General features: G+C 47.2%; 1 protein-coding gene across 2 annotated transcripts in view; it reads left to right on the plus strand.

The window, feature by feature from the left end:
- The window catches only part of LOC140386972 (uncharacterized), a 156683-nt gene that overhangs the window by 112679 nt on the left and 25044 nt on the right, over positions 1-18960 (plus strand). For both annotated transcript variants that reach the window (XM_072469926.1, XM_072469927.1), the window contains 3 exons: positions 2286-2440; positions 4231-4412; positions 7090-7147. In XM_072469926.1, coding sequence (XP_072326027.1) covers positions 2286-2440; positions 4231-4412; positions 7090-7147 — 395 coding nt within the window. The remainder of the gene's footprint in view (positions 1-2285; positions 2441-4230; positions 4413-7089; positions 7148-18960) is intronic.

Raw genomic sequence — 18960 nt, forward strand, 5'->3', positions numbered from 1 at the left:
TTTTTAAAAATTAATTCACGGGATGTGTGCAATACTGGCAAGGCCAGCATTTATTGTCCATTCGTAATTGCCCTTGAGAAAGTGGTGATGACCTTCTTTAACTGCTGTAGTCTCCTGAGGTGGAGGTACACCCACAGCATTATTAGGGAGGGAGCTCCTGGATTTTGACCCAGTGACAGTGAAGGAACGGTGATATATTTCCAAGCCACGATGGCGAGGGGCTTGGTGTGGAACTTCCAGGTGGTGATGTTCCCATGTGTCTACTGCCTTTGTCCTTCTAGATGGTGGTGGTCATGAGTTTGGATGGTGCTGTCTGAGGAGGCTGAGTGCGTTCCTGCAGTGCACCTTTCAGATGGCACACTGAGGAGTCACAGAGGGAATTAATATTTGTAGAAGGGGTGCCAATCAAGCGGGCTGCTTTGTCCTGGATGGTGTTGAGCTTCTAGGGTGTTGTTGGTGCTGCACTCATCCAAGCAAGTGGAGAGTATTCAGCGCACTCCTTACATGTAGATGGTGGATAGGCTTTGAGGAGTCAGGAGGTGAGTTACTCACTACAGAATTCCCAGCCTCTGACCTGCTCTTGCAGCCACGGCACCTATATGGTTAATCCAGTTCAGTTTCTGCTCAATGGTAACATCCTGCATATTGCTAGTGGGGGATTCGGAGTTGGTAATGCCATTGAATATCATGAGACGGGTAGGATTTTCTCTTGTTGGAAATGGTAATTGTCTGGCACTTGTTCATAAGTTCGTAAGATGTGGGAGCAGAATTAAGCCATTAGGTCCATCGAGTCTGCTCCGCTATTCGACCATGGCTGATCTCATTCAGACCTTAACTCCATCATCCTGCCCGTTCTCCATAACCTTTCAACCCATTACCAATTTAAAAACCTGTCTAACTCCTCAAATTTACTCACTGTCCCAGCATCCACCTCACTCTGAGGTAGTGAATTCCACAGATACACAACCCTTTGGGAGAAGTAGTTTCTCCTCAACTCTCTTTTAAATTTGCTACCTCTTATCCTAACACTATGACCTCTCATTCTAGAATGTCCCACAAGGGCAGTATGGTGGGCAGTGGTTAGCACTGCTGCCTCATGGCACCGGGGTCCCAGGTTCGATCCTGGCTCTGGGTCACTGTTCACCCCCACAAGCCAAAAAGATGTGCAGGATAGGTGGATTGGCCATGCTAAATTGCCCCTTAATTGGAAAAATTGAATTGGGTACTCTAAATTTTTTTTTTTTAATAGAATGTCCCACAAGAGGAAGCATCTGCTCCATGTCTACTTTATCCATACCTTTTAACATCCTGTATACTTCAATTTGATCTCCCCTCATTCTTCTAAACTCTAGAGAGCATAGGCCTAAACTGATCAATCTCTCTCCATACGACAAACCCCTCATAGAACATACAGTGCCGAAGGAGGCCATTCGGCTCTTTGAGTCTGCACCGACCCACTTAAGCCCTCACTTTCACCCTATCCCCGTAACCCAATAACCCCTCCTAACCTTTTTGGTCACTAAGGGCAATTTATCATGGCCAATCCACTTAACCTGCACGTCTTTGGACTGTGACCCAGCGGGGAATCGAACCTGGGACCCTGGCACTGTGAAGCCACAGTGCTATCCACTTGTGCTACCATGCTGCCCATCTCTGGAATCAACCTAGTCAACATCCTCTGAACTGCCTCCAATGCCACTACATCTTTCCTCAAATAAGGGAACCAAAACTGTGCACAATATTCCAGGTGTGGTCTCATTAATGTCTTGTACAGTTGGAACAACACTTCCATACCTTTATACTCTATTTCTTTAGCTATAAATGCCAACATTCCATTTGCTTTCTTTATTATCTGCTATATCTGCATGCTAGTTTTCTGTGTGGCACAGATGTTACTTGGCACTTGTCAGCCCAAATCTGGATATTGTCCAGGTCTTGCTTCATCTGTAGAGTCGCAAATGGTGCTGAACTTTGTGCATGTGCAATCATCAGTGAACATCCCCAATAACCTTATAAAATTCCTTTAGTGCAGAAGGAGGCCAGTCGGTCCAACCAATCAGCACCAACCCTCTGAAAAAACACCCTACCTAGACCCACTCTCCTGCCCATATTCCAAGAACAAATATGTAAAAATATTTAGATGCTTTGTCACAATAATGTCATAGCTTGTGAAATGAAAGGGTCCCTTACATGCCAGCATTAACTAATGAATTACAGCTGCACTGTTAGACAATCACATTTTTCAGTTAACTAATTTTTTTGCATTTAATTTTTCTCTTGTACAGAAGATGGCCTTTATGTGAATGCTTTTGCCAGAGTTCTGAAAGGAGGCAGTGCATTGCGACTGTCTGAAACAAGGGGCAGAGAAGAGAAATTCTTAACCCGTCTTCATGATTTTGCCAGCCTTCAGAGATCACCTTGCTGGATAGATCCAACCTGGGTAGGGAGCAGGAAATGTGGACAGAATAATATACTTTAAAAAAAATATTTGCAGTTATATCATGCTTTATTAAGTAAGACTTGCATTTACGTAGTGCCTTTTATGACCACCGGTTGTCACAAAGCACTTTGCAGCCAATGAAGTACTTTTGAAATGTAGTCACGGTTGCAATGAAGGAAAATCAAAATGTTTCAAAATGCTTCAAAGCAATAAATTACTTTTGGACTGCAATGACTGGTGCAGGATAATAGCTAGTTCATCTGTTGATGAGACTCAAAATTGTCCAAAGGCACAATAAAATCTGAATTTCAGACTTTTTTCTCACATTGTATAGCTCACCAGTAAGTGCCAACTTAACTCAGTGGTAGAATTTTCAAGTCGGAAGCCTATAGATTCAATTAGAGTGCAGGATTTAAGCACATCATCTAGGTTGAGACTTTGCTGCAGTACTGATGGAATACTGTGTTGTCAGAGGTGCTATCTTTCAGATGAGATATGACAAAATCCCATAACACCATTCAAAAGAAAGTAAGAGCTTTTTCTTGTGTTCTGGCCAAAAATATGACAAAGCATAGGTTAACTGTTCATTAACCTCATTGCTGATTCTGAGACCTTGTGCAAAATTGGCTATTTTTTCCCAACAGAAGTACACTTCAAAAGTAATTTGTGGCCACTTCCAGTTCCATATTATATGTTTGTTCGTCGTGTAAAAGAGAAAATGATGTAGGACTGATGCAGACTGTTTACTGATTCTGATGTTCAATACAGTTGTTAATCAGTGAAGATTTGTCACTAGAATATTGTAAACTCAATTTTGCAAGGCTATATATACTTCTGTCACCAAGTCTTCCTCAAGAGGAACCTGGATTAGAGTACAGGGACCGAAGTTTCACTCTCCAGTTCGGTGTGCAGAGTTGGGAAAATTCCTGACTTGAGAGAAACTTTCCCGACTGTTCGGATTTTCATTCTGAGGGTTGGGGGTGTGCGCTGATGCTGAATAGATTTGGTCTGCCATCCCTGGAAACAATGTGGTGACAGCCACAGAAACCGCTGAGTGCCAAGATGGCCTGGTTCAAGGGTCTGCCTCAATGCTCCTCACCCCAGATGTAATAAAAACACTGAAACAAAATGCAGCTGTCTAGCCCTCACCATCCCCACTCCCCATACATTCATGCCACCAACCCCCCATTACCCATCATATCCTCCAGACCAACCATGTCCCTCTATCCACCCTAACATATATCAAAATTGCAAGCACTGTTTTCTTTTCAACTGAAGCCAGTTTTTCCCCCTGAAATTTAATGAGCAGGGGATTTAAACAACTTAACAGCTTAAAAGTTCCACAGTCTTTAGTCATTTTTTTAAACACACATCATTACCACTCTTAAGAGTCCCAAAGTGATACCTGAACCTCCCCCAAAATGGCACCTGACTTCTCCAAAGAATTCCAGCAGGTGTAGATCTTTTCCTCAAATTTGTAAATTCCACGACCCATGTTTCAAAAACTTTTGATGGCGAAAATTATTTCTGATTTAAGGCAGCTGCATTTTTAAATGTACTCCAGTGCCATTTTGGCTAAAGTGCAGAGACCTCCCATCTTTGCTAAAATTATAGCACAGTTATGGAATCAGCATGTCCAATTATGTTGCACATAACATAGTGAACAATCTCAAAAACAGGAGCGTTGCAAATTGGAATTGCCCTGCTGTCCAATCTACACACCCATCCACCAAGAAACGGAACCCATCAAAACATCCATTGTGTTTGATTTTAAACCTTTTATTCCTCAGGTATTGCATCCATACTGGGATGTACATAGTGTTCTACTGGTCCAAATATTCGGTATCAATGTTATCTACGCACCTGATCATAATGGTCAGCAACCAGGCAAAGTCACATCGCACACAGGAGAGGAACCAGAACTGGATGCACTGTTACAGTTGGGGTGGTCAGCAATTCCGCTTTTTTGTGGGTAACTGCACATTAATTAATATATCATTAATTCACCCAGTCTCTGAAAGAGACTGTGATCTTGGTGATTTACAACTTTCAAGGTACAGACATCTGCTTCCACACACTGTAACATTGCAGAGCAGCCATTCTAGGAAATACAAGTATATGTTCATTCTTTAAAATATTGCAGGGAATCCTAGAAATTATTCCAGCATTTGCTTTGTTAATATTTCTTTCCGGTTTTCTTCCATCATTCCTCAAAGATACTGCATCTTGCTGGGGTACAGTTCTACAAGAGCCCCAAAACGTTGACGTACTCAAGTGGCCTTTGTTCACAAGTGAGAAATAGACGCTGTTTGAAAATGGAAGGTATCACAATTCAGTATGATTCTTTTCTTGTCCATACACATACATTTCCCAATATGATTTATTGAACAGCAGTCAGGACCCTTGACTGATGTTTTCTCCACATCCCTTGCAGTAATGAGACCAATGCTGGCACCCAAACTTGCTATTGGCGTAGCTACACTCTAGGACAGTCAGGATAATCTCAACCAATACTTAGCAGGAGCTGGCTTGTTGATTTCCTGCTCCTGGTTTCATTCCCTGAAGCTTTTTTAGAATTGTGTTCCCTGGTGTTATCTTGTTAATTTGATAAAGACAAACTGAGAATTTTTTGAAGATCCATTCCCTGGAGTATTGTTTTGAAGTTCTGCTCCTTATTACGATCCCAGACCAGACCCCAACAGTGACGAGGATACTGGGCTGAAACCCCAATAATTTAGTTTATTTGAAAGACTGTGCGGAAAGAATAATTTGCTCCATGAGTGATTGCATGAAGAAATAGGGCATGCGTATTTTTAAAACTTTTGTGACGGCCACAAAGAATCCAGCACAAGTTTGTAGAATCAAAAAAAAAACTTTATTTAAAATTACGTAGATACAACAGCAGCAGTACTCCACCACTGCTCTCTCCTCTCTAGCTGGTTCCACACCGGCCGGCTCTATTTATGCAGGTGACTGCTAATGATTTCTCCGCCCCCCTCCTTGGGGAAGCTTATACTCACTAAGGATTGTGGGATTGCCAATAGTCCCCAGCCAGTAGTAATTAGGACAACATTGATTATAACACAATATTAAACTTTTTAACTTCACACCCATAAAGAGCAGCAAATCATTTTCTAGGCTGGACTGAAAAACACATTCCTTTATTAATTTCACCTGCTGGCTGTTAAAACCACCAGGGCCCTGCAGAACAGAATTCCTTTTAAAACAAACACATTCTAACCCCAGGCTTTTAACCCTTAAATTGCCCACTGCATTTATAATCCAATTGTCCTAACATCTTCCAATTGTCACATCCTGATTCACCGTATTAAGTCCTGATTTCCAGGTATTTAAAAATGTTTTCAATCCAAGAGTTTCTTCTTAAGGCCAGCCCGTTGCCTGATTGAGACACTTACTCATCTTCCCTAATCTTTGCTGCTTTTCATGTGATGGCACCAATGTTTCAGACATACACTACACCAAAATTTGTTGAAAAGACAAGAGGAAAAAAATAAGTAAAACTGAGAAAAATATAAAGTGAGGACTAAAAAGGAAAAGATAAGTAAAATGATTAAGGAGAAAGAGATAAAGAAAGTGAGAAGCAAAGGCGTGGGATGACTGAAACCTGTGAAGGGGAGAGAGGAAAACAGATGTGAAAGAGAGAGACATGGTTTCACAAATATACCACTCTCGTATCCTTAGCTTGAGAGGTGCAAAAGGCCGAGGGGAAAATTTCCCTCTTTGCAGTCGAGTTAAGGTGGTGGGGCTTTTGCCCATTACCTATGGCCCCAGCCCAACCATTCTTCTGGGTTGGGGCCCGCTCCTTACGCGTGGAAAGATCCTGGTGTGATTTCTACAAAAGGGAAGGAGCCCATCATTAACAGCAGGGAAATGCTGGCAGTGCCGCAGCAGCAATGGAAAATGTGGAATCTTAAAGGGGCAGAGTTCCCAAAGATCAAAGTGTTGGGGGTTGACTGAGGTGAGGCATCCAGGAAGCCACAGCAAGATTGTCTTATTTCACTGGGAGGTTTAGGGGCCTTTACTTCTGCTTCCCAGGGCTTACTGCCACCTTCCACATTTATGAATATATAAAATTTTATTCTACAATGGATCGAAAATAAAGAAAGCACTTTATTTATATAGTGCCTTTCATGATTACTGGTTCTCCCAGAGTGCTTTATTCGCAATTCAATATGTTTGAACATTGTTGTATTGCAGGAAATGCAACAGCCAATTTGTGCACAGCAAAGTACTACAAACAGTAATTAGATAATGACCAGATAGTCTAGTGGTATTGGTAGTGAGATAAATGTTGACAAGGGCATCAGGAGATCTGGTTTGCTGTTCTTTAGCATAGCACCATGGGACTTTTACATCCATCTGAATGTGTTTAACTTTTCGTTCAAAAGACAGAAAACAAAATGACAAGCTTGAGGAAGATGAGAAACAAGTTTTCATTTTGCGGCAAAGCCTCGTACATTATAACATTCACCCAACTGCATACACGTTGCTCTGCAGGAAACAGGAAAGTAGATTGCGGTTTGCAGTGGTGCATCTGCAGCACCTGCCTCCAGTGCTGCAGGGTGCCCCAGACTAATCCAGTTACTTCAGCTGAACTGTCCTGTCTTTTATTTCTCTTTCACTTTTAGTCCATGTGTGAAAACCGGGGTCCATAATGCTCCACTCTTTCAAGGCTCTCCAGATGCTGTGAGTATTGAGAAAACTGTAACCTTTTACCGACATCAGGATATCTACAGTTACATGAAACAGTTTGTGCTCTGTTGTTTTAGTTACATTTCTGTCACTGCTGTGACCCTTAAACAATTGCAAAATGAATTAAATTTTTCATGAATCAATTATTTCCCTGATTCCTATTCCATTTGTGCAATCCTTACAGAGCTTGAGCTAATTTCCTCCCAATTTTCGGTATGTTCTGAAAAAGTTGAAAAACAAAATGTAACCTAAATGAGTAAATCACTCATGTTGCATAAACTGCATGCACTCCTATGGAATATTATGATGATTTATTAAGTTCTAGATTGGGCCTTTTGTTACAAATAATAGCCGGAACTTTCTGGCCATTCACGCTGGCAGAATCTTCTGGTCCCACTGACGATACACCCCTGCTGTGGGTCTCCCGGCAACGAGTGGTTATTTCAACCGGAAACCCCATTGTCACCCGCTGTAATAACCCTCATGAGACCCATGGAGATACCTCAATTGATCTCCCCGTGGGACTCATGGAATAGGAGCTACCCCGCTAGGATGCAGAGGCCCACCCAGCTGGGACTTGTAAATTCACCTTATAGAAGCCAGCCCAGACTGGGGCCAATATGATCGGCAGTCCCGGTTGGGACCTTTGGACTATATGCCGCAAAGCGGCCTTTGCTTTTTGTGATTTAATTAAACTTAATTTAACTTACCTTCTTGGGCTTCCTAAGTTTTTATACTGGCGGCGAGGCAAACAGCGGCTGCGATTCTGGACATCCTGACTACACCGGAATACCCCATCACGAGAGCTTTGAAAATGCCGCTTTTTGGAAAGCTAGAGGTCTTCTATGCAGGCGTAGAAGACTGGGCCCAGTAAACCGAACAGATGCGATACTTCTTCCAGGCAAATGATATTGTTGGAGTCGACCAACAGAGGGCAACACTCCTGACTACCTGCAACATTCAGCATGATCAAGAGCCTCCCCTATCTGGCGGCCCCAGACACAAGACCCTTTAGCGAGCTTGTGGAACTTGTCACAAACCATTACAATCCTAAGCCATTGGTAATAATGCAGAGGCTGATACTGCCAGAGAAACACCTGGAGAATTGGTTACAGAATTTCTGACCCGCCTTCGCAAGTGAGCTGAACATTGTGACTTTGGCCCATCCCTCCATGACGTGTTCAGAGATCACTTTGTGTGTGGCATTAACAATATGGCAACTCAATACAGCAGTACCGGCCTTCGGCCTGAAAAGGACCATAGAGCTGTCACTCTTCCATGCGAATGTGGAAAAGAAGGTCCAGGTGCTCCTAGGTTCCAATGATTTCGGCGTACACAGCGTTGGCCAGCCCCCATTCCAAAGAGTGATGCCCCCCCCAAGGATAGGGCTCACTGACCCAGTCACCACCAAAACAATGTCGTGGTCAGACCCGATGGCCAGGCCCAATGGCCAAGGGCCACCACATCCCGAAGGAACATCTCCCCAGACGATGATGAGGAGTACCCACAACAATGCTGCACTTGCAGTCACAGGAACTGTGGAGATTGAGGCTACCAGAATCAACAGTAAACACGTTGCCCTGGCCAGAGGACACAGGCGCCCCACGCCTGGGCTTTGCATATTGCACCCCCCGAGGAAGAAGACCTAATGCAGTTAAACTGTATCACGGCCTCCAAAGTAGCCCCAATTAAACTAAAGCTCCAAGTCAACGGTCACCCCTTGCACATGGAAATTGATACGGGGCTGCTGTCTCTATTATTGGACAACAAACGCTCCGTAGGCTGTGCTTGGGAATCCTGCACCTGGGCTTGAGGGATACCAAGGTCCGGCTTACAACATACTCCGGGGACCATTGACCAACATCGGGACCACTGTGACCTCAGTTACCCACAGACAACAGTCGGTTCGGTTACCACTGGTCGTGGTACAAGGACCCGAGCCCAGCCTTCTACACCGTGATTGGTTACAATGACTCTGCCTGGACTGGCAACAAATCTTCCGGATAGTTACTTACGATTTGTACGAAGTCCTCAGAAAGAATCTGGAAGTTTTCCAGGAGGGCCAGGAGAAAATAAAGGGGGCAAAGCAGAAATCTATGTTGAGCCAGAGGCCCAGCCCAAATTTTTCGGGGTCTGGCCGATCCCATACACCCTGCTTACAAAAGTGAACAAAAAACTGAGCCAGATGGAGAACTTCGGAATCATATGCCCAGTCCAGTTGGCAGAGTGAGCAGTGCCAGTGGTCCCGTACTGAAGCCAGACAAGTCCGTTTGCCTGTGTGGCTATTATAATATGACAGTAACACAGAAGTGGGGGAAATCACCACCAATCTCGGCAAACACCAACATACGCACCACCGCGATGACCTGTACGCGGAACAGTTCGAGAGGGAGATGAGACACAAACTGAAAACTGCGTTTAAGAATTTCATTGAGAAAGTGGAAGCTCTGACCAAGGAGGAGCTGGAGTTTGAGGTTCCATTCCGGGACCTGGGGTTTAACGGCACTCCGTACAGAAGCACCTGCATGCTCCAGCCCACCAGCAGTTCCCTGGTGAACGTCACAGAGTGGCCTCTGTTTGTGGTCACGCTGGACAAGGTGGAGTTGGTTCATTTTGAGAGGGTGCAGTTCCACCTGAAGAATTTTGACATGGTGATTGTCTACAAGGACTACAGCAAGAAAGTGACGATGATCAACGCCATCCCAGTGGCCTCGCTCGACCCCATTAAAGACTGGCTCAACTCCTGTGATCTGAAGTATACAGAGGGTGTACAGTAACTGAACTGGAGCAAAATCATGACCATTGTCGACGACCGTGAATGTTTCTTTGAACAAGGAGGCTGGTCGTTCCTGGAGCCTGAGGGTGATGGCAGCGAGGTAGAGGAACATGACTCTGAATCTGAGATGGAAGATGAAACGTTTAATCCTTTGGATGACGATGATGATGTGGAAGATGGGGACAGCGATGAAAATTACTCATCGGAGATGGAGGAATCTGCCAGCGAGGAATCCTTGGTCAGTGAGAAGGAGAGTGGAAAAGATTGGGATGAGCTGGAAGAGGAAGCTCGATGAGCTAACTGGGAATACCACGAGGAAGAGGAGGATACCAGGAGTCGGAAGAGGAAAGGACCGGTCATCCGTATCAGCAGTAAGAAGAAGAGGCGGAAATGAGCGGGAAGAACGTGCGGTGCAGGTGGATCCACATCTGCTGCTGAATCTCAGCCACTGGCATCAGACATTAGACTTTTGCATGTTCCTTTTGTCACCCACTTTTCCAATTCCGCCTCCCTGTGTTTCGTTTTGTTAATATTTCACAGACCAACTTGAAATGTGATGATTTCTACAAGCGTGCTGGGTTTTCTGCCTCCCATTCTTCCCCCCCCCCCCTTCCCCACCCCATCTCTCCGAGGTTTGGCCAGAGCTGCCTGCTCGTGTGGGTGTGAGTCTGTTTGTGCACGTGTGTGTGTGTGGCTTCCTTCCTGCTTGTCTGTGAGTGTGCGCCTTCCTGCCTGTCTGTGAGTGTGCACCTTCCTGTCTGTCTGTGAGTGTGCGCCTTCCTGTCTGTCTGTGAGTGTGCGCCTTTCTGCCTGTCTGTGTGTGTGTGCGCCTTCCTACCTGTCTGTGAGTGTGCGCCTTTCTGCCTGTCTGTGTGTGTGTGCGCCTTCCTACCTGTCTGTGAGTGTGCGCCTTCCTGCCTGTGTGTGTGGTTTCCTGCCTGTCTGTGTGTGTGTGTGTGTGTGTGTGTGGCTTCCTGACTATCTGAGTGTGTAGCTTCCTGCCCATCTGAGTGTGTGTGGCTTCCTGCCCATGTGCGAGCGTGTGCCTTCCTGCCTGACTGTGTGTGTGTGTGTGTGTGTGTGTGTGTGTGTGTGTGTGTGTGTTCGTGTGTGTGTGTTCGTGTGTGTGTTCGTTCCTGCCTGTCTGCAAGTGTATGTGTGTGCGCCTTCCTGCCTGTCTGCGAGTGTGCGCCTTCCTGCGTGTGTGCGCCTTCCTGCCTGTCTGCGAGTGCGCGCCTTCCTGCCTGTCTGCAAGTGTGTGTGTGTGCGCCTTCCTGCCTGTCTGCAAGTGTGTGTGTGCGTGCGCCTTCCTGCCTGTCTGAATGTGTGTGTGTGTGCGCCTTCCTGCCTGTCTGTGAGTGTGCGCCTTCCTGCCTGTCTGTGTGTGTGCGCCTTCCTGCCTGTCTGCGTGTGTGCGCCTTCCTGCCTGTCTGCGTGTGTACGCCTTCCTGCCTGTCTGCGAGTGTGCACCTTCCTGCCTGTCTGCAAGTGTGTGTGTGTGCGCCTTCCTGCCTGTCTGAATGTGTGTGTGTGCGCGCCTTCCTGCCTGTCTGTGAGTGTGCAGCTTCCTGCCTATCTGTGTGTGTGCACCTTCCTGCCTGTCTGTGTGCGTGCGGCTTCCTGCCTGTCTGAATGTGTGTGTGCGCCTTCCTGCCTGTCTGTGAGTGTGCGGCTTCCTGCCTGTCTGTGAGTGTGCGGCTTCCTGCCTGTCTGTGAGTGTGCGGCTTCCTGCCTGTCAGTGAGTGTATGGGAAACCCTCTTTTTAATTTTTCCCTCTGTGGAGGGAGCGTGTTGACCTGGAGGGGAATGTGACACATGGTCCCAGTGCTGGATGTTGGTGGGCAGTCACCCCGCCTGTCCTAGCGATGGGGTCAGTGGAAGGGGGGGGAGTGTGGGTGGCTGCAGCTGTTTAAAGGAATATTGTTTTTCTGAGAATAGACGATATTATCCTTTGGCTCGCAATCCTGCTCGTGTGATTTTTCTTTTTTGTATATCAGCCAGAGTCCCACGAGGTGGGGGGGGGGGCTTAGAGGGCAGGGAGGGTAGGGGGGCTAGGCGGGTGGAGTAGGGGAGAAAATAGAGGAAAGAGGGGTGGTATCCTGTCACAGTGGTGGGTTCTGGCCATGGTGACTGTAAGGCGGGGCAGGGGGGAGCGTCTGGGTGCAGCGTCCAGTCCTGCCTCTCGACAGAACCCCCCCCCCCATCTGCTCCAGCCTCTCGTCCGTCCCGATTGGGAGACGGCCTCTGGTCCGGATCCACGTACCTCGCCTCGCCGCCCCTGACTATTACCCCCTTTCTCTGATTCTTTTTTTTTTCCTTCTGATCCACTCCTTTTGACTTGCCGTGACATTTCTTGTTGATTAAACTACGATTTATATAAAACCAAAATAAATAAATAAATAAATATGACAGTAAACAGGGTGCTCCGCTTAGACTGGTACCCCATTCCGTGCAAAATTGGCCGGGGTCACTCATTTATGAAGCTGGACATGCGCCACACCTACCCCCAGTTGGAGGTAGATACTTCATCTCAAAAATATGTCACCATCAACATCCACAGGGGGTTGTACAAGTAGAGTACACCCAGCTTCCATTCAGGATGTCGTCCAGTGTGTGCAATTTTCCAGCCGGTAATGAAAAGCATCCTCCAAGGGCTTCCCAGGCTGGCTGGCCACCCTGGATGATGTACTTATTACAGGAACAACCCAGAAGGATCACTTAAGGAAGAGGCCCTCCGATAGTTCTCTGACGTGGGTGTTTGCCTGAAATAGGGCAAGTCAGTCTTCCAGACAAAAGAGATCACAAATCTTGGATACCATGTCGATAAGGACGGGTTGCACCCAATGGAGGAAAAAGTCCAGGCTATCAAGGGAGCCCCGACACCTGAGAACACAACAGAGCAATTATTACGGAAAGTTCATCCTGAACCTGGCTACCTTGTTGCACATCTGCACATGCTATTAAAGAAGAACCAGAAGTGGGTTTAGAAAGCGCCGCAAGTGGAAGCATTCACCAAAGTGAAGCGACAATTGTTATCTTCCAAACTGTTGATGCACTACGATCCATTGAAGCCACTGGTCCTCACGTGTTGCCTCTTGTATGGCATTGGGGCAGTGCTGGCCCACAGGTGGGACGATGGGACGGAACGGCAGATAGCTTATGCATCCAGAACTCTGGCTGGCACAGTGCACCGTTATACGCAAATCGAGAAGGAAAGACTGACCGTGGTATCCACAAAATGAAATTCCATCAGTACATCTATGGGTGAAATTTTACGGTGATCATGGACCTTACTTGGCCTTTTTAAGAGAGACAAGATGATACCACCAATAGCTTCAGCCAGAATACAACGATGGGCATTACTCTTGACGGCGTATGACTACACCTTTGAATATCGTATTGACGTAAAGTCGTATTGACATTGAACTTTATGGACACCTTACCTGTAATGGCCGCACAATTCCACACATGGACCCAAATGGACCCTACATTGGCGAAACTACACCACGCCATCCAACATGCCAGGCTCCAAGGAAAACCCCAGAGGAACTGCGGCCTATCTGGCAAAACAGCAGGAGCTCAATGTAGAGGACTGTATTCTCCTGTGGGGTGCCTGCGTGATCTTCCCGTGGCCAGGTCAGCAAATAATATTGCAGGGCTCGCATAGTGGACACCCAGGTGTTTCCAAGATGAAGATGCTTACAAGGAGTTGTGTGGTGACCAGCACTCAATGACGAGATCAAGCAAATGACGAAACTATGTGTGGCTTGCCAAGAGCACCAGAAGCTCCCTATGTCAGCCTCGCTCCACCATTGGGAGTGGCAGGGATGCCCCTGTGGGTGCTTGCATGCTGACTTCACCGGGCCCTTTATGGAGTTAATGTTTCAGTTCCTTATAGATGCCCACTCAAAGTGGATGGATATGCACGGAATGTCTTCCACCACCTCGTGAGTCATTATGGAGAAGATATGCCAATATTTCAGCATCCATAGGATCCCAGAGGGTACTTGTCTTGGACAATGGTACTCACTTCACCAGCGAGGAATTCCAGGTGTTCATACGCGCCAATGGAGTGAAACATGTCTGAACTGCCCCATATCATCCATCCTTGAACGATCTGGCTGAATGGGCAGTCCACATGTTTAATCAGGGCATGAAGAAACAGACTACGGGTTCCGTTGAAACGAAGAAGGCACGATTTCTATTTAATTACTGAACAACCGCGCATATCAAAACGGGGGATGCACCAGCAGAATTGCTGATGGGCCGACGCCTCCGGACCCACCTGAGTTTAGTGTTCTCGATCCTTGCCAGGAAGGTGGAAAGGAAGCAAGACCCGCAGAAGAGGCATTATGATCACCAAATGCATGACAGAGGGTTTAAACCTCTGCCTACGGTCGAAATTTCAGGGATGGCGCCCAGTGGTTCCCAGGGGCCATAGTGGCCAAAACGTGGTCTGTCCCGTACATGGTCAAGACTAGAGAGTGGACCATAAGAAAACGCGTGGACCACCTCGAGGATAGAGACCCCGCCCCAGAGGAAGCCACGCCGGCCGAATCTGTTCCTCAACCCCCCCCCCTCCGTCTGCCGTCTTTAACCAACAGGCACTTAAACATAGAAACGTAGAAAATAGGAGCAGGAGGAGGCCATTCGGCCCTTCAAGCCTGCTCCACCATTCATTATGATCATGGCTGATCATCCAACTCAATAGCCTAATCCTATCTTCACGTGAAAAAGGCACTCCCTGACATGATACAGGCCTCCCCCAAACTGGCTCGACAGCTGCTAGAAGCACAGCCACAGGCGAGATGGCATAGGAGATCCATTCTACAACCTGCTGCAGGGAACCTTCAGACTATGTGAGGCGATGTGACACCTGACTGGGTGCAGACCCCGTGACCTTGGGTCGGGTTATAACACTTACCTTCTCGGGCCTCATGAGCGTTTTTACTGGCGGGACCAGAAGATCCTGCCACCAACCAGCCAGGTTGCTTCCCACCCCAGCGAAACATGCATCACGTTGCATGGTAAATCCTGCCCAATGACTCTACTGATGAGTTTATAAAGGGAAAACGGATCAAACTTCCAGTGACTCCTGCTAGAGATAAACATATGCTGACACCAATTGAGAACAAGATTAGACTGCATTATGGTCAGCAATCACTGTCAAGCATTACAAATAAATAGTGACCTTTTAGTGAGGCATTGGTGAATGCTCAGCTTCTATAGAATTAGCACCTTCAGAGAAGGGGAGAATTTTTACAAAGAACAGTACCTGCATCCCTAAATGAATCAGAACCCAGGACAGAATTGTATGACCCCTCCTGCTGGCAGGACTTTCCAGTCCTGCCATAGTCAATGGACCTTTGAATGGCTTGCCACATTTTACAGCCAGCCCCACTGTGAAAGTTCCACCCATATACTCCTAAATAATTTTAACCTATATTATACCTGTAATGTATTTACTAATTGGTTCAAAACTGATGAAACAGGTTTCATTTAATTACTGGAGGTTTGCAAATAGCTTCATTTTGGTAGCATCGGAAAAACCTTTGGTCCAATAAATGTATGATAGGCTCAGGTGACTTTTTTTTAATAAAATATTTTATTGAAAATTTTTGGTCAGCCAACACAGTACATTGTGCATCCTTTACACAATATTATAACAACACAAATAACAATGACCTATTTTATGAACAGAAAATGAATAAATAATAAATAACAAAAATGAAAACTAACCCTAATTGGCAACTGCCTTATCACAAGTAACACTCTCCAAAAATATAATTTAACAGTCCAATATATAATTATCTGTAGCAACGACCTATACATATTATACAGTATATATTAACAACCCTGAGAGTCCTTCTGGTTCCTCCCCCCCCCCCCCCCCTCACCCGATCCTGGGCTGCTGCCTTCTTTTTTCCATTCCATCTATCTTTCTGCAAGGTATTCGACGAACGGTTGCCACCGCCTGGTGAACCCTTGAGCCGACCCCCTTAGAACGAACTTAATCCGCTCTAGCTTTATAAACCCTGCCATGTCATTTATCCAGGTCTCCACCCCCGGGGGCTTGGCTTCTTTCCACATTAGCAATATCCTGCGCCGGGCTACTAGGGACGCAAAGGCCAAAACATCGGCCTCTCTCACCTCCTGCACTCCCGGCTCTTGTGCAACCCCAAATATAGCCAACTCCCAGCTTGGTTCGACCCGGACCCCCACTACTTTTGAAAGCACCTTTGTCACCCCCATCCAAAACCCCTGTAGTGCCGGGCATGACCATAACATATGGGTATGATTCGCTGGGCTTCTCGAGCACCTCGCACACCTATCCTCCACCCCAAAAAATTTACTGAGCTGTGCTCCAGTCATATGCGCCCTGTGTAATACCTTAAACTGAATCAGGCTTAGCCTGGCACACGAGGACGACGAGTTTACCCTGCTTAGGGCATCTGCCCACAGCCCCTCCTCAATCTCCTCCCCCAGCTCCTCTTCCCATTTCCCTTTTAGTTCATCTACCATAGTCTCCCCTTCGTCCCTCATTTCCCTATATATATCTGACACCTTACCATCCCCCACCCATGTCTTTGAGATCACTCTGTCCTGCACCTCTTGTGTCGGGAGCTGCGGGAATTCCCTCACCTGTTGCCTCGCAAAAGCCCTCAGTTGCATATACCTGAATGCATTCCCTTGGGGCAACCCATATTTCTCGGTCAGCGCTCCCAGACTCGCGAACTTCCCATCCACAAATAGATCTTTCAGTTGCGTTATTCCTGCTCTTTGCCACATTCCATATCCCCCATCCATTCCCCCCGGGGCAAACCTATGGTTGTTTCTTACCGGGGACCCCCCCAAGGCTCCAGTCTTTCCCCTATGCCGTCTCCACTGTCCCCAAATCTTCAGTGTAGCCACCACCACCGGGCTTGTGGTGTAGTTCCTCGGTGAGAACGGCAATGGGGCTGTCACCATAGCTAGTAGGCTAGTCCTCCTACAGGGCGCCCTCTCTAATCTCTTCCACGCCGCTCCCTCCTCCTCTCCCATCCACTTACTCACCATTGAAATATTAGCGGCCCAATAATACTCACTTAGGCTCGGTAGTGCCAGCACCCCCCTATCCCTGCTACGCTGTAAGAATCCCTTCCTCACTCTCGGGGTCTTCCCGGCCAACACAAAACCCATGATGCTCTTTTCAATCCTTTTAAAAAAAGCCTTCGTGATCACCACCGGGAGGCACTGAAACACAAAGAGGAATCTCGGGAGGACCACCATCTTAACCGCCTGCACCCTCCCTGCCAGTGACAGGGACACCATATCCCATCTCTTGAAATCCTCCTCCATTTGTTCCACCAACCGCGTTAAATTTAACCTATGCAATGTGCCCCAATTCTTGGCTATCTGGATCCCCAGGTAACGAAAGTCCCTTGTTACCTTCCTCAACGGTAGGTCCTCTATTTCTCTACTCTGCTCCCCTGGATGCACCACAAACAACTCACTTTTCCCCATGTTCAATTTATACCCTGAAAAATCCCCAAACTCCCCAAGTATCCGCATTATTTCTGGCATCCCCTCCGCCGGGTCTGCCACATATAGTAACAAATCATCCGCATACAAAGATACCCGGTGTTCTTCTCCTCCTCTAAGTACTCCCCTCCACTTCTTGGAACCCCTCAACGCTATCGCCAGGGGCTCAATCGCCAGTGCAAACAATAATGGGGACAGAGGGCATCCCTGCCTTGTCCCTCTATGGAGCCGAAAATATGCAGATCCCCGTCCATTCGTGAGCACGCTCGCCATCGGGGCCCTATACAACAGCTGCACCCATCTAACATACCCCTCTCCAAAACCAAATCTCCTCAACACCTCCCACAAATAATCCCACTCCACTCTATCAAATGCTTTCTCGGCATCCATCGCCACTACTATCTCCGTTTCCCCCTCTGGTGGGGGCATCATCATTACCCCTAACAGCCTCCGTATATTCGTGTTCAGCTGTCTCCCCTTCACAAACCCAGTTTGGTCCTCGTGGACCACCCCTGGGACACATTCCTCTATTCTCATTGCCATTACCTTGGCCAGGATCTTGGCATCTACATTTAGGAGGGAAATAGGTCTATAGGACCCGCATTGTAGCGGGTCCTTTTCCTTCTTTAAGAGAAGCGGTATTGTTGCTTCAGACATAGTCGGGGGCAGTTGTCCCCTTTCCTTTGCCTCATTAAAGGTCCTCGTCAATACCGGGGCGAGCAAGTCCACATATTTTCTATAGAATTCGACTGGGAATCCATCCGGTCCCGGGGCCTTTCCCGCCTGCATGCTCCTAATTCCTTTCACCACTTCTTCTACCTTGATCTGTGCTCCCAGTCCCACCCTTTCCTGCTCTTCCACCTTGGGAAATTCCAGCCGATCCAAAAAACCCATCATTCTCTCCCTCCCATCCGGGGGTTGAGCTTCATATAATTTTTTATAAAATGTCTTGAACACTCCATTCACTCTCTCCGCTCCCCGCTCCATCTCTCCTTCCTCATCCCTCACTCCCCCTATTTCCCTTGCTGCTCCCCTTTTCCTCAATTGGTGTGCCAGCAACCTGCTCGCCTTCTCCCCATATTCGTACTGTACACCCTGTGCCTTCCTCCATTGTGCCTCTGCAGTGCCCGTAGTCAGCAAGTCAAATTCTACATGTAGCCTTTGCCTTTCCCTGTACAGTCCCTCCTCCGGTGCTTCCGCATATTGTCTGTCCACCCTCAAAAGTTCTTGCAGCAACCGCTCCCGTTCCTTACTCTCCTGCTTCCCTTTATGTGCCCTTATTGATATCAGCTCCCCTCTAACCACCGCCTTCAACGCCTCCCAGACCACTCTCACCTGGACCTCCCCATTATCATTGAGTTCCAAGTACTTTTCAATGCACCCCCTCACCCTTAGACACACCCCCTCATCTGCCATTAGTCCCATGTCCATTCTCCAGGGTGGGCGCCCTCCTGTTTCCTCCCCTATCTCCAAGTCCACCCAGTGTGGAGCGTGATCCGAAATGGCTATA

The sequence above is a fragment of the Scyliorhinus torazame genome, chromosome 12 (assembly GCF_047496885.1).
Source record: "Scyliorhinus torazame isolate Kashiwa2021f chromosome 12, sScyTor2.1, whole genome shotgun sequence".
Lineage (NCBI taxonomy): Eukaryota > Metazoa > Chordata > Chondrichthyes > Carcharhiniformes > Scyliorhinidae > Scyliorhinus > Scyliorhinus torazame.